General features: G+C 49.2%; 1 protein-coding gene across 2 annotated transcripts in view; it reads right to left on the reverse strand.

The window, feature by feature from the left end:
* PFKP (phosphofructokinase, platelet) overlaps window positions 1-15,583 on the reverse strand; it is a 69,367-nt gene that overhangs the window by 40,007 nt on the left and 13,777 nt on the right. Inside the window, exon 2 of one of the 2 annotated variants that reach the window (XM_030940758.1) lies at window positions 14,360-14,433. In XM_030940758.1, coding sequence (XP_030796618.1) covers window positions 14,360-14,433 — 74 coding nt within the window. Of the gene's footprint in view, window positions 1-1,743; window positions 1,878-14,359; window positions 14,434-15,583 lie in introns of those variants that run through there. The other variant, XM_030940759.1, reaches the window with a different exon arrangement.

The following is a 15,583-nucleotide window of genomic DNA, read 5'->3' on the forward strand; positions in this document are numbered from 1 at the left end:
CTCCAAAGCTGCCTGTCTAGTGCATGTGTGAGCTAAGTTGCTAGGAAATGACTCATTCTTTAATTTGCAAAGTCACGATGCCCACGGAACATGTGAAAAGTAACCACCAACCACAGTTCTAAGCTGTCTTTCACCAACAAGGAAGATATTACTAAATTAGGAAGACTCATTTTGCCCAAACGTACTACAACGTAGAAATTCAGATGAGTTTCCTCTTTTGAAGTCTTCTTAGAAGGCTGAATATTTATCTTACTACAGCCAAAGCCCAAATGTTTCCTAAAACACCCTTCTGGAATTTGCCTTCCTAGCCAGTTTTATGACTCATATAGGAAAAACAGAGCATAAAACCTTTAACCTTATCTCAGTTTTTTGGCCAAAGTAACACTCTCTGTCTTGTGGACTCTGACTCACAAGATGAACCTTAGAGCTCCTTGTTGGCTGCATCGGATCCATCGTCCGACAGAATTTTTACACTGAGCCATTTGATCACATCTAAGAACACGCCACAGGCTCTGAAGTCATTTTAACTTATTCGAAATTGTTTTGAGCCATGCCAAAATAACCACAGCCTTCTAACCAGGTAGGACATTGTTCCATATGTAGAGGTGGTTTTGGCCAGAATTTGTAGCTATTCACTGAATCCATCATAAATGGAGTAAGCTAGTTCACCTAGGGGTGGCTTTCTCGGACATCTCATATGTATTGTTTTTTTTTAAGTTACAGACAAAGGGAAATTATACTGCTGTGTGGCAGCAGTACGCTTTTTCTTTCAGAATGCTTGTTGGATGGGTCCATGTGTCTTCTCAACTAGACAATGCTTTTTTCCAATCTGATTTCCTGAATTATTTACTCAACTAACTCCAAATGGTGAACATTCCCACTACCAGAAGAAAATAAGCTACTGGAGATAACAGACTTTAAAAGTCTGTTATATTTAAAAGTGTCTTCCAGATAATGTTATCACCAGCTTCCTGTAGACATAGTTACTACATTTAGAGATTTATGGTCTTTGCTACTTCTGCGTAAATACTAATTTTTTTGGGGGGGGGGTACGGAGTCTCGCTCTGTCACCCAGGCTGGAGGGCAGTAGCGTGACCTCGGCTCACTACAAGCTCCGCCTCCTGGGTTCACGCCATTCTCCTGCCTCAGCCTCCCGAGTAGCTGGGACTACAGGCGCCCGCCACCATGCCTGGCTTTTTTTGTGTGTGTATTTTTAGTAGAGACAGGTTTTCACTGTGTTAGCCAGGATGGTCTCGATCTGACCTCGTGATCCGCCCACCTCGGCCTCCCTAAGTGCTGGGATTACAGGTGTGAGCCACCGCGCCCGGCCTACTATTTTTTTGTTTCCTACAGAATCAAGTTTTCCCTAGTTTAATCCTTTTCCCTCCCCCACAGAACCTAAAGCTACAACATTCCTTAACAAAGTGTTTCACCTCTAGAATTCAGAGCAAGCATGCAGAGAGGTCAGCTCTGAACGGCTATCTAGGCTTAGACTCAGGAAACACCAGTGTTCAAAACTAGGTGTGCATGAAAGAGAGGCGGCAGGAAGTTCACTATGTCAATGGTTTTCAAAGGCCAGGAATCGTGGTTTTATCCTGTCTCTAGGAAATTCAGAGGCAGAGCCTGAGATTAAACAGCCCCGCGCCAGTACACACCCCAAGCCCTGCTCACTTCTCCACCAAGACTCTGAAGGAACGCTCTTGTCCAGAGACCCTACCAATCACCCCAGCAAAGCACACTCACTGATTTCATTACTTGATAGAAAATTTCCATAGAGCAGCCTCAGGATTTCTTCTTGGGAGACTCAGTCAACTGTAAAATTCTGAAATAGGTTAGAACACGACACACCATCGTATGGTCCTGCACTTGCTTCTTTGGAAGACCAATAATGCAACAGCATGATGTATTTAGCCCTCTGGCATCACAGATTTCTTTAAGCCAAAGCTAAGAGTGCACAATTCCAGGTAAGTTGTACAACCAACAGCCCAGCAGGAGCGAAGCCGGTCACCCTTCCTCCCCAGTAGAGAGAGAGTTCCAAGTACTGGCCTGGCAGTGACCTTATAGCAAAGACGCCCCCCCACCCCCCCCGAGGCTCATTCAGCTGACCACAGTGGTGGGGAGGTGGCGGTGAAGGGAGATGGTGCTCCTCTGCAGTTTGAAATGTTGACTGGAACCAGACTGTCTGAAGCCACGGGCAATGGCGTACATGGTGGTGGGATGAAGACAGATCATACATGAAGAATTCAGCATGGGACCTGGCTGGCATAAAAACATATAATAAAAGATAATGCTTGTTCCTGTGGTTACCGTCAGCATGGATGTGTTGATTTTGTTGGACAATGTTCCAGCAATAGGCAGGGAGTGCAGAGTAGACCCAGGCTGCCTGAACTGGTCTTCTGGGAGTCAGCCAGCTCGGTGACCACACACGCGTGTTAGTGGAAGGCATGGGCTCTGGTAAAGACCCTGCAGAGTCAGGTCGGGAACAGCTACACATAAGACTCTGCACAGTGCTGTGCTCAAGCATCACTTATTTTTAGACAGAAATGGAGTGGCTGAATAGTTTTCACTTCAAGGAAGTTAACAGGCAGAAATAGTTATGTTTAAAACATCAAAGAGATGTGACTGAATGCGATGTGGACAAACTTGCTTGGTCTTTCAACACCGTTGGGGGAAGGTAGGGGCCACACTCAGGGATGGGAGGGGTGAGACAGAAATTAAAAACAAAAAAAAAATCAGACATAGCCCCAAAAGTCAGGGCCAGTGCTGTCACCTGCTCTTTGTCTTGCCAGCTGCTTTCCATGGCCACCCCATCCACACATCCCAGGAGCAGGAGCTCAGGCATCCTCTGGATTAGGAGAGGACCCTCCACCCTCTTCCTCAGACAGGGGAGCAGCAGCACTTCTGGGGAAAAGGTGTTTATTTGGGGTCCCAAGTGTGAGATTTCTCACTTTAAAAAATTGTAAAAGCAGGAGGTTCCTTTCATCCAAAAAGAAATATTTCCTATGGCAAACGAAGGGTTTCTATCAGGAAGGGAAAGGTTTTTCCCCATATGTTTTAAATTTTATTGACACATATTATTTTACCTATTTGTGGGGTGCATGTGAGTATTTGTTGAATGCACAGAACCTGTAATGACCAGATTAGGGTACTGGGGTGTCCGTCACCCTGGGTATTTTTAAATTCTACGCATTCAGAACATTTCCAGTCCTCTCCCCCAGTTACTCTGAAATATATTAATACGCTGTTGCTAACACAGTCAGCCTACTCTGCTATCAACCCTGGAACCTACTCCTTCTATCTAAGCATATGTTTGCACCCGTCCACCTCTCTGTATCTCCTCCTGTCCACACCCCCTTCCCAGCCTCTGCTATCTCTCATCCTACTCTCTACCTCCATGAGACCAACTAAGGAAGGGAAGCATGATGCCAATCAATTCATTGATAAGTTAATGGTTTGTTTATTGGTACAGTAAGTCAAGCTGTAATGCTCAGGGCTGAAACAAGGGTAGCTAAGATCACATGCTGATATTTCAAGCTCAGAAGAGTTGGCCAGTCTGGGTGCAGGCACAGAGCTGCTGACCAGGGGGTGTGGGGACATGGAGACCCTCGGGCACCTGGGCTGAGCTTGGGGGACGGCGGGTGTCACAGGCTCCGTGGCAGCACATCTGGGAAGACCACAGGCTGGATGCTGATGCTGTTCCAACACCCGTTATCCCTTCAACATAAAAAGGCATCACTTATCTGACACCTTTTGAATGTGTTGTTTTTAATCATGGAAAGAACTAGCTGATAAAGTGATCAGAATTATTCCTAGCCTTTCTTTAGGGTGTGGACGATGACAAAGATGGCTCTGATAATGTTTACAAACAGCTGTCCAGAGCGGAACCAAACTTTAAAAAACAAACAAAAAATTAAGATAAAAGACTTTTTTCTTTTTTGACACAGTCTCACTCTGTCACCCAGGCTGGAATGCAGTGGTGCAATCTAGGCTCACTGCAACCTCCACCTCCTGAGTTCAAGCTTCAGCCTTCCAAGGATTACACCACACCCAGCTACCTGTTGTGTTTTCAGTAGAGATGGAGTTCCGTCATGTTGGCCAGGCTGGTCTTTAACTCCTGACCTCAAATGATCCGTCCGCCTCAGCCTCCCAAAGTGCTGGGACTACAAGTATGAGCCACGGTGCTCGGCAAGAATCTTAAGTGAGTCATATTTGAAGAACTATAATAAGATGAACAATTTTTTAACTCTGCAGGAAAATCTTCAACAACAGGATATTAAATCCACGAATGAAACCAAATGCAAGGAGTCGACTCTTTTCTGCAGCCACAGTGGCAGCCCTGGGTTAACCAACTGACTTGCCCCAGCCTGGTTTTGACCCACCGGAGCCAGGGTAGTTTATCCTGGGCATGGCCTTTGGGTCAAAGCATCTGATATACTTGGTATCATCATCTCCAAGAAACTAAAGCCATTTGTAGGCTTCTAAGGAAAAACCTTAGCTTCAGAGAAAAAAGAAAGAACCAACAATTGGTTCACCAGGTAGAAAAGAATGGGTTAACTGGCAAACCTCCCCGAGTCTCCCTGGAAAGGAGCCCAAGGCTTGGCATGCCTCACACGTAGGCTTGGCCCAGGTTTACAGGAGGGCAAGCAGCGGCCAGACAGCAGAGCTCAGTCGATCAAGGCCAGGCTTTCAGCAGAAATGCCACTGTTTCCAGATTAATACTTTCTTCACACATGCACTACTAAAGGAAAAAACAAGCCCCTTTAATTAATAGTAACCTGTTTAATTGTTTTGGTCTGTTGGTAACCTGGAGCGCTGTAGGTTAGAAACTACAGCATAAGTGAAAAAATCTGTTGGATACATTACTGAGTCATGCTCAAAAAAAAAATAAAACATAACATCCTCTCAATTCGAGCCCAAATAGGTCTAGAACAATGGTACCCAAAAAGAGTGATTTTTTTTTCCCCCAGAGGACATTCGCCGATGTTGGAGATGTAAGGACCTCTTTGACTGCCGTGGTTATGGGGTGGGTGGACGCAGAGGTGCTGCTCAGCATCTTGTGGTTCAAAGGACCACCCCCCGCCAAGAATTGCCCAGCCCCAGATGCGGTAGCCTGAGACTCAGAGAGAAGCCCAGCCTGTGGGTATGACCTGGAGAGTGGGCCGGGGAGGGGGCTGGGCCTCTTCAATGCAGAGCCACCTATGAACAGATGTGTGCAGGTGCAGACTCCATTTCCCCACCTGGTCACACGCCCACAGAGTCAAAGGCGTGACATCTCATCCCTGACAAGGAGTCAAACAGCGCCTCTGCCCCGTTAGTCTCAAGACTTCTCCAAGTCCTTTCTACCAGGGAGACAGGAGGGCACACACGATTTCTACTGCACAGATAAGCACACAGAAACGAAACGTTGATTCATGGGTCCACAGTCACCAGAGTACTTCCTGCAGGCCCACGACTGCTCACCCAAAACCCAGGACTGAGAGGCATACCAGGACGCAGAAGACTTGGGATTTTAAAAAGCAGGCTTTTTTACGGCTGAAAAAATATTCCATTGCGTATATATACCACATTTTATCCATGCACCCACTGATGGTCACTTAGATTGATTCCACATCATGATATACAACAGAATATTATTCAGCCAATAAAAGAGAATGAAATCCTGTCATTTAGTGCAACATGGATGGAACAGGCAGAAATTAGGTGAAATAAGCCAGTCACAGAAAGACAAATAATGCACGTTCTTACTCATACGTTAAAGCTTAAATAAAAAATTGATCTCCTGAAGACAGAGTTAGAACTGATCTCGCAGAGACACAGAACAGAATGATGGCTACCAGAGGCTGAGAAAAGTAGTGGGGAGCAGGGGGGCGTAAAGAAGACAGTTTGAGATAGAAGGGATACAATCCAGGGGTGAGTGACACTATGGGGGAACTACAGTTAATAATGTATAATAATGTTTAATAATACATAATAGGCCATGCACAGTGGCTCACGCCTGTAATCCCAGCACTTTGGGAGGCCGAGGCAGGTGGATCACGAGGTCAGGAGATCCAGACCATCCTGGCTAATAGTGAAACCCTCTCTACTAAAAATACAAAAAATTAGCCAGGCGTGGTGACGGGCATCTGTAGTCCCAGCTACTCGTGAGGCTGAGGCAGGAGAATGGTGTGAACCCAGGAGGCGGAGTTTGCAGTGAGCCGAGATCGTGCCACTGAACTACAGCCTGGATAACAAAGCAAGACTCCATCTCAAAAAATAATAATAATAATATACAACAAAGTTATACATAATAATGTACACATAATGTATAACACTGTATACAATATGTATAATACATACATAATTCATATTACATATAATGTATAATGTATACATAATAATGTATAATGTTTCAAAATAACTAAGAGTAAAATCAGAATGTTCCTAACATAGAAATGATCTTGGTGATGGATATGCTAATTACCCCGATTTTATCATAATGCATCACATGCTTGTATGAGAATATGACACGCCTGGAACTCCCCCATGAGCCAGCAGCCCCACCGCTGGGTATATACGCCGAGAAAGGGAATCGGCACAGAGAGACCTTGCACTCCCATGTTCACTCCTGATCACCACAGCCCAGTGTGGAATCAGCCTCAGCGCCTGTCAGTGGATGAACGGACACAGAAAACATGGTGCGTGCCCACGACACAACACTGTTCACCCATAAAAGGGAAAACCCCGTCATTTGTGGCAATGGGGATGAAAGTGCTTTACCGTTAAGTGAAATAAGCCAGGCATATGGGCATGGTGGTTCATGCTTGTAATCCTGGCACTTTGGGAGGCACAGGCGGGCAGGATCACCTGAGGTCAGGAGTTTGGGACCAGCCTGGCCAACATGGTGAAACCCCGTCTCTACTAAAAATACAAAAAATTAGCCAGGCATGGGGGCGGGTGCCTGGAATCCCAGCTACTCAGGAGGCTGAGGCAGGAGGATCGCCTGAACCCAGGAGGAAGAGGTTGCAGTGAGCTGAGATCGTGCCACTGCACTGCAGCCTGGGCAACAGAGCAAAACTCTGTATCAAAAAAAAAAAGAAAAAGAAATAAGAAATAAGCCAGGCATAAAAAGAAAAACATTGCCTGTTCTCAGTCACACGTGGGAGCTAACGGAGTTGATCTCATAGAGAGGAGAACTGCAATTATCAGAGGTATGGAAGGGGAGGGGTGGGGAAAAGAAAGGATACAAGGGAAGAAAAGACTGTAAATGTATTTACTATTACTGAACTCTATGCCCACAAATAGTAAAGATGTTAAACGATATATGCATATTTTACTTCAATAAAAAAATTTTGAAAATCACATGTACCCCATAAATAGGTACAACTAGTATGTATTCATAATAATTAAAAATAAAAAATGTTTTAAAAAGCAGTGTGTGTTACCGCACCTGTACTCTGGGCCCTTGGGAGTCTGTGCGGCATCAAACCCACTCCTGCAGAGAGAGGTGGGAGCCGTCACCTCGGCTGGGGGATGGGATCACCCCCACGTAACACGCTCCAGGTCAGCTGGGGCTTTGCTGCCCAGTTAGGAAAACACTCGCAGATTTTAGCCTGTTTTCTATCTTAGAATTAAAGATACAGGATGTTTACATCTGTAACAGCAAAATGATGATACCCTAAATGGATTCAACACTTACTGCTACAACTGGGTAAAGAACCCACCGCTCATACAAGGTCCTGGCGGTCTGAGGGTCCACGAGAATTTATGTTCCCAAGGTGCCCAGAGGTAGGCTGATGCCTGGGCTACCTCTGGAGGGAGGTGAGGAACAGGACCAGTTCACAAGGATTTCCCACCTTCTGGGGCAGGTGGGGAGGGTGTCAGAGAGGCAATTTGGACTCAAATGAGCCGATCCCCAGGCTGCTCCTATGTCCCTCAGTAAGATAATTCCAAAAGCCTGATCATTCTTTGTGCCAAAATTAATAGTCCATTCAGCTCCGCTCCCTAGACAGCTTCGAAAGTGCCACTTACTAGAAAAGTTATCATAAAAATGAGAATTTCCAGGCCGGGCGCGGTGGCTCAAGTCTGTAATCCCAGCACTTTGGGAGGCCGAGACGGGCGGATCACGAGGTCAGGAGATCGAGACCATCCTGGCTAACCCGGTGAAACCCTGTCTCTACTAAAAAATACAAAAAACTAGTCGGGCAAGGTGGCAGGTGCCTGTAGTCCCAGCTACTTGGGAGGTTGAGGCAGGAGAATGGCATGAACCTGGGAGGCGGAGCTTGCAGTGAGCTGAGATCCAGCCACTGCACTCCAGCCCCGGGTGACAGAGCGAGACTCCGTCTCAAAAAAAAAAAAAAAAAAAAAGAGAATTTCCCCAGAACACCATTTGCACACAAGGATTCATTTCGGCCACATCTCAGCAAAGGAATTGCAGAAATTCCTTGAATTTCTCTAAAGGAAATGAGATCTCAGAGTCAGAACCCCGCCGTCCCCACCGAGGGCAGGGGCAGGAAGAGGCATGATCCCCACCGGTCGAGGTTGTCCAGACCTTGTCCAGACAGCACCTGTGGCCATGGAGTCACATGGATGGGCCTTAGAGCCCCAGCCCTCCCAGCTGAGACAGAGAGAACAGATGGGGTTTACCTCCAAAGAAAGCCCAGGGCCTACGAGCCGGGTGAGGTGGCCCACACCTGTAATCCCAGCACTTTGGGAGGCCGAGGCGGGTGGATCACTCGCGGTCAGCTGTTCAAGACTAGCCTGGCCGACAGAGTGAAACCCCGTCTCTACCAAAAACACAAAAATTAGCCAGGCGTGATGGCGGATGCCTGTAATCCCAGCTACTCAGGAGGCTGAGGCAGGAGAATCACTTGAACCTGGGAGGTGGAGGTTGCAGCAAGCTGAGATCACACCACTGCACTCCAGCCTGGTGACACAGGGCAAGACTCTGTCTCAAAAAGAATGAAACAAAAAGCAGAGAAAGCCCAGGGCCTCCAGGGTAGGCCTCCCAGTGTATTCCATACCAACTCCTTAATTCTGGCACATGCCACGCAGACAGGCACGGGTCTGAGGACATCTCAACCCCACCAGGAAACAGATGGGCGACTACAGCACACGGTGACCAATAAAAATCAGACACCCGACAACTGCCACAAAAACATAACCCTTACATTAACAAAGACTAAAGTGGGCCAGTGACTGCATCCAAGATTAGGCGCTCACAGTCCCCTCGGCCTCACTCTCCCCACCCATCCTCAACTAACAACATTGAAACCAAACCCAGCGTGCCCTTGGTTTAGTGCAGAGTCCCTCGGCCTTGCTTCTGCCAACGTTTGGGTCCGGACCATTCTTTGTGGGGTGTGATCCCGTCCATCCTAGACGGTGCGGCGGCATCACTGGCCTCTCCCCAGTACATTCCAGGGACAATCCTTTCAATAATGGGACAATCAAAAAACGCTCCAAACACTGGAGAGTGTCCTGAGGGGTAAATCACACACCAGTGAGTGTCCTGAGGGGTAAATCACTCCCCACACCTGGCTGGGGGCCAGGGGTCAGGGGCTTAACACTGTTCCTGGCCCTGAAAATGGTGAGTGGTGACGTGGAGAAAGTGAACTAAGGTGAGTCGGTCTATCTGTGAAATAACAGAAGTCACTTCCTTCCTTTCCTCTGCACCCAGAGTCCCTGGGAGTGTTCGGGCCGCCACTTCTGTGAGGGAACTTCCTTCCACTCAACACACAACAGCGTCAGGGCCGCAGGAACAGGAGCAGCTGCGAAAATCACAAGGTGTCCTGGGAAACATTCTGTGAACTACAAGTCTCATGAATTTAAAAACATTTTGCAAATTATAATAGAAAAAACTCAACTCAGGATACTCCCTCCCCAAACAGTTTTTAAAACCACATTTCTGTACTAAGAGCGGCTCTCAGGACGGGTGTGGTAATGTCTCCCAAAGTCCAAGGCAGATCACACCCACCCTCTCTGCCCCCGCAAAAAAAACAAAAGGCAGAGGAAACAAATTCAGGGTATTCAGTGTATGCACATGTATACGCGGCAGCAGCAGCAGCAGAAACCAAGCTGGCTGGCGTCAGGTGCAGGTGACGCGTCTTCTGGAAGTCTGTGTGCAAATTCGAGCGCTGGAGACCGGGTGGAGGACTGTGCCAGGGAGAGGGTGGAGGACTGTACCGGGGAGGGGGTAGAGGACTGTGCTGGAGACCGGGTGGAGGACTGTGCTGGAGACCGGGTGGAGGACTGTGCTGGGGACCGGGTGGAGAACTGTGCTGGGGACTGGGTGGAGGACTGTGCTGGGGACCGGGTGGAGGACTGTGCTGGGGACCGGGTGGAGGACTGTGCTGGAGACCGGGTGGAGGACTGTGCCGGGGAGGGGGTGGAGGACTGTGCTGGAGACTGGGTGGAGGACTGTGCTGGGGAGGGGGTGGAGGACTGTGCTGGAGATTGGGTGGAGGACTGTGCTGGGAAGGGGGTGGAAGACTGTGCTGGAGACTGGGTGGAGGACTGTGCTGGGGAGGGGGTGGAGGACTGTGCTGGAGACGGGGTGGAGGACTGTGCTGGAGACTGGGTGGAGGACTGTGCTGGGGAGGGGGTGGAGGACTGTGCTGGAGACGGGGTGGAGGACTGTGCTGGAGACTGGGTGGAGGACTGTGCTGGGGACTGGGTGGAAGACTACTGGGGAGGGGGTGGAGGACTGTGCTGGGGAGGGGGTGGAAGACTGTGCTGGAGACTGGGTGGAGGACTGTGCTGGGGAGGGGGTGGAGGACTGTGCTGGGGACTGGGTGGAAGACTACTGGGGAGGGGGTGGAGGACTGTGCTGGGGACTGGGTAGAGGACTGTGCTGGGGAGGGGGGTGGAGGACTGTGCTGGGGAGGGGGTGGACTGTGCTGGAGACCGGGTGGAAGACTGTGCTGGGGAGGGGGTGGAGGACTGTGCTGGGGAGGGGGTGGAGGACTGTGCTGGGGAGGGGGTGGAGGACTGTGCTGGGGAGGGGGTGGAGGACTATGCTGGGGAGGGGGTGGAGAACTCTGCTGGGGAATGGGTGGAAGACTGCTGGGGAGGGGGTGGAGGACTGTGCTGGGGACTGGGTGGAGGACTGTGCTGGAGACCGGGTGGAGGACTGTGCTGGGGAGGGGGTGGAGGACTGTGCTGGGGAGGGAGTGGAAGACTGTGCTGGGGAGGGGGTGGAGGACTGTGGTGGAGACCGGGTGGAGGACTCTGCTGGGGACCGGGTGGAGGACTGTGCTGGAGACCGGGTGGAGGACTGTGCCGGGGAGGGGGTGGAGGACTGTGCCGGGGAGGGGGTGGAGGACTGTGCTGGAGACTGGGTGGAAGACTGTGCTGTGGAGGGGGTGGAGGACTGTGCTGGAGACCTGGTGGAGGACTCTGCTGGGGACCGGGTGGAGGACTGTGCTGGAGACCGGGTGGTGGACTGTGCTGGGGACCGGGTGGAGGACTGTGCTGGAGACTGGGTGGAGGACTGTGCTGGAGACTGGGTGGAAGACTGTGCTGGGGAAGGGTTGGAGGACTGTGCTGGAGACCGGGTGGAGGACTGTGCTGGGGACCGGGTGGAGGACTGTGCTGGAGACTGGGTGGAAGACTGTGCTGGGGAGGGGGTGGAGGACTGTGCTGGAGACTGGGTGGAAGACTGTGCTGTGGAGGGGGTGGAGGACTATGCCAGGGAGGAGGTGGAGGACTGTGCTGGAGACTGGGGTGGAAGACTGTGCTGGGGAGGGGTTGGAGGACTGTGCAGGGGAGGGGATGGAGGACTGTGCTGGAGACTGAGTCCACCGTGGTCATTCCACGTCCCTGAGCAAATGACTGGTGCCACTGGGGCCAGGGCCCAGGCAGGGAAACTCATGAGGGCAATCTGACCTTAAAAAGGTCCAAATAGGCCGGGCGCGGTGGCTCAAGCCTGTAATCCCAGCACTTTGGGAGGCCGAGGCGGGCGGATCACAAGGTCAGGAGATCGAGACCATCCTGGCTAACACGGTGAAACCCCGTCTCTACTAAAAAATACAAAAAACTAGCCGGGCGAGGTGGCGGGTGCCTGTAGTCCCAGCTACTCGGGAGGCTGAGGCAGGAGAATGGCGTGAACCCGGGAGGCGGAGCTTGCAGTGAGCTGAGATCCGGCCACTGCACTCCAGCTTGGGCGACAGAGCGAGACTCCGTCTCAAAAAAAAAAAAAAAAAAAAAAAAAAAAAAAAAAAAAAAAAAGGTCCAAATATAAAATGATAAAAACAACAGCCTGGGAATGCTACGGTTAGACCCACCATTAAAATTGCCCAAATCGGATAAATACAAACAATAACCACATAACCAGTTTAATAAAAGCAAACAATAATAAATAAAAAAATAAAAAACTGTTTCCAGCAAATGATAAACAAATGGATATACACACAAATGAGCAAAGAATAACACCAGCAGCCATTTCACCAAAGGGAAACAGGGCTTAGAAAGCAGACAGGGGAATCGTGCCGGTGCCCAGAAGGCAGCCACACCCAGCCGCACACAGCATCGTCATGGGCAGCTAGTGTGCCGCACTCCCTGCACAGGGCTGGGACGAGGCTGGACAGGTTTCAGGAATCACTTAGGCAAGAAGCACCCCAAGCCATCATGACTGCCCCTTTCAGCTCAGTCAGTGCCCGATATTAGGACCAAAGTGTTAAATAATACAAAACATCAAATCACTCTGAATATTAACATAGATCTTGCATTGTTATGATAGCTTAAAAAACGGGGAGAAAGCTAAATAATGCGATACCAAGGGAATGGTAGAATACAGGGTCCATCACAAATGATGAGACATCAATTCAATGGGACAGTATGTTGACATTTAAAGCAACAGTCGCCAGGCGCAGTGGCTCGCACCTGTAATCCCAGCACTTTGCAAGGCCGAGGTGGGCAGATCACCTGAGGTCAGGAGTTTGAGACCAGCCTGGCCGACATGGTGAAACCCTGTCTCTACTAAAAAATACAAAAATTAGCTGGGCATGGTGGCAGGCACCTTAATCCCAGCTACTTAGGAGGCTGAGGCAGGAGAATCATTTGAACCTGGGAGGCGGAGGTTGCAGTGAGCCAAGACCAAGCCATTGAACTCAAGCCTGGGGGACAAGAATGAGATTTCTCTCAAAAAAAAAAAAAAAAAAAAAAAAAAAAAAAAAAAGTTAAAGCAACAGTCATGGAATCTACATAGCGAAAAGCCATGATACAGTCGTACACAAAAAACACAGTATACAGAACGTGTTTGCTATACTTTTCCTAATATGTGTTTATTTCCTTCCGGTCTTTTGCATACATCATACTGAGGGAAATCAGACTAAAACACTAATAGCCATTTTGGAGGCATTAAGTGATTTACAAAAATATCTTCTTCTCATTTTTAAAGCTAGGTTTTATAAATTTAAACATTAAATATTTTTCCTAATAATTTCTGAAATCAATACTGTGATCCAAACTATATTCGTGCCTTCCCTTCAAATACTTGTTAGTCTTAAGTTGCCAGGACTTCAAAAGTGGCAGCCAGGGAGTCCCTCCTGTTACTCAAGACATCAGCAGACACCAGGCGTCGTTTCCATTTTACACAAATGATGAAAAGCTCAAAGTCGCTGTTTTTCCCCATTTCCCTAAATGCGTGTTCAAATTCAGGCTACACTGGAAATTAATACATCACCTCTACAGCAGTCAGAGCCTCAGACAAATACAACCGATCAACCAGTACAGCCAAGCAGACATCACTGGCTGACCTCTAATCCTATCAATCAACACCAGGAAGGTGATATCAAAATGGCCTTTTGGGGCCGGGCACAATGGCTCATGCCTGTAATACCAAAACTTCGGGAGGCCAAGGCGGGTGGACGGCTGGAGGACAGGAGTCTGAGACCAGCCTGGCCAACACGGTGAGACCCCTTCTCTATTAAAAATACAAAAAAATTAGCTGGGCGTGGTGGCAGGCACCTGTAATTCCAGCTACTCATGAGGCTGAGGCAGAAAACTGCTTGCACCCAGGAGGTTGCAGTGAGCCAAGATCATGCCTCTGTGCTCCAGCCTGGGCAACAGAGCAAGACTCTGTCTAAATAAATAAATGGCTTTTTGGGCTCCCTCTCATCTCCTTTCTCCCCTTGCTGCCTAACAAAAAACTTGCAGACCAGGCTCTGTCCCTGGAGACCGGGGGCATGGCCTCCTATGTAAACGGCCCCCACCAGGGGCTCCTGTGGGCTGAGGAAGGGCCCTGGCTGGCAGGACCTGGTTCCCCTGCCCGCCTCTTGGGCTGTGCTCAGCAGAGGGAGGCAGGGATGGGTGAGCACTGGTGCCTGCAGGGCTCTGGGCAGGTGGAAGGAAGACTGACAGGGGGCGTGGGGTAGACACTGACCTCATAGATGAAGTACACCTTGGCCCCCACGTAGATGCCCATACGCACCACAGCACGGACGGCAGCGTTCATACCTGCAGTTGAAACAGGAGCAACAGTCACTGAAGAGCCTGGGGCAATTCTGGCTCTGCCGCTAATTACCCATGACCATGCGTATGTTTCATAACCTCTCAATACCTCATCTCCTAATATGAGAAATGGGTATACACACTCCTCTGGGATTAGGGTAAGGACTAAAAGAAACAGCCAACGTAATGCAAGGCTGCCCCCGTGCCCAGGCTGAATCTAAGAGCCCGGGGTACTTTCAGTTCAAAACATCACTCTCTGGACTTCATACGAATTTGGAGGCCACTCCATCCAACTGCAAAACAAACTACAGAATAGGCGTTTATTTGCAGCTAGCCAAATTCTGTGTGTGTGTGATTTGAGAAGGAGATGAAAATGGATTGTCGCATCACCAACTACCAATGCAAAAAAAAAAAAAAAACAGGCAATGGGCTTCAACAGAAAACAAGTCATGCAATGTTATGATCAGTAAACTTAAAATAAACCGGTGTAATACAAATAATCATACCTCATGGAGATAAAGGGAGGCCCCCCTTTAGAAGAAGTGTTATACAATGTATCGTAAGTCTCTTTACAATGTATCACAATATGTGTCTGTTTGCAATATATCATCATGTAAGTCTGTTAGCCTCCATCTCGCTCTCCACTGCAGACGGATTTGGGGGAGCTGAAGTCACTAGTGTCTTGGAACCACCTCTGGACCTGGAGGGTCTGTCTTGCTGTCGTGGCTAATGAGCTCAGGCCCATCGGGAGAGGAGTGAAAAGGCACTAGGGCGCCCCCACAGCCATGTAGCGCTGCTGCTTAAGGATGAAGAGCACCTGAGCCTTCAGTGCCTCTGCTCCCAAACACAGCTGAGAGCACCAAGCTTCCTCCTCCGCAAAGTTAAATTTCAGAAACAGCTGTCAGAACTAAAGATGCTGCAGTTCATGGGCCATGAAGCAAGGGATGCTTCCAGTCAATAAACCACAAATGACAGGACTCTGGTCCTGCAGGGGCATCTGGGACACAGAGGCAGGTTACGTGCACTTGGACGGCGACTGGCTCAGAACACGCTTAAAAAAACCTTCAATTACGCTGGGCCAGGTTAGCGATGCTGGAGTCATCATTGCCTCTGAAAGTTCACAATTCTGGATGAGAATATCTATTTAGCTGAAAAA

Source organism: Rhinopithecus roxellana, chromosome 11 (genome assembly GCF_007565055.1).
Source record: "Rhinopithecus roxellana isolate Shanxi Qingling chromosome 11, ASM756505v1, whole genome shotgun sequence".
NCBI classification, from domain to species: Eukaryota; Metazoa; Chordata; class Mammalia; order Primates; family Cercopithecidae; genus Rhinopithecus; species Rhinopithecus roxellana.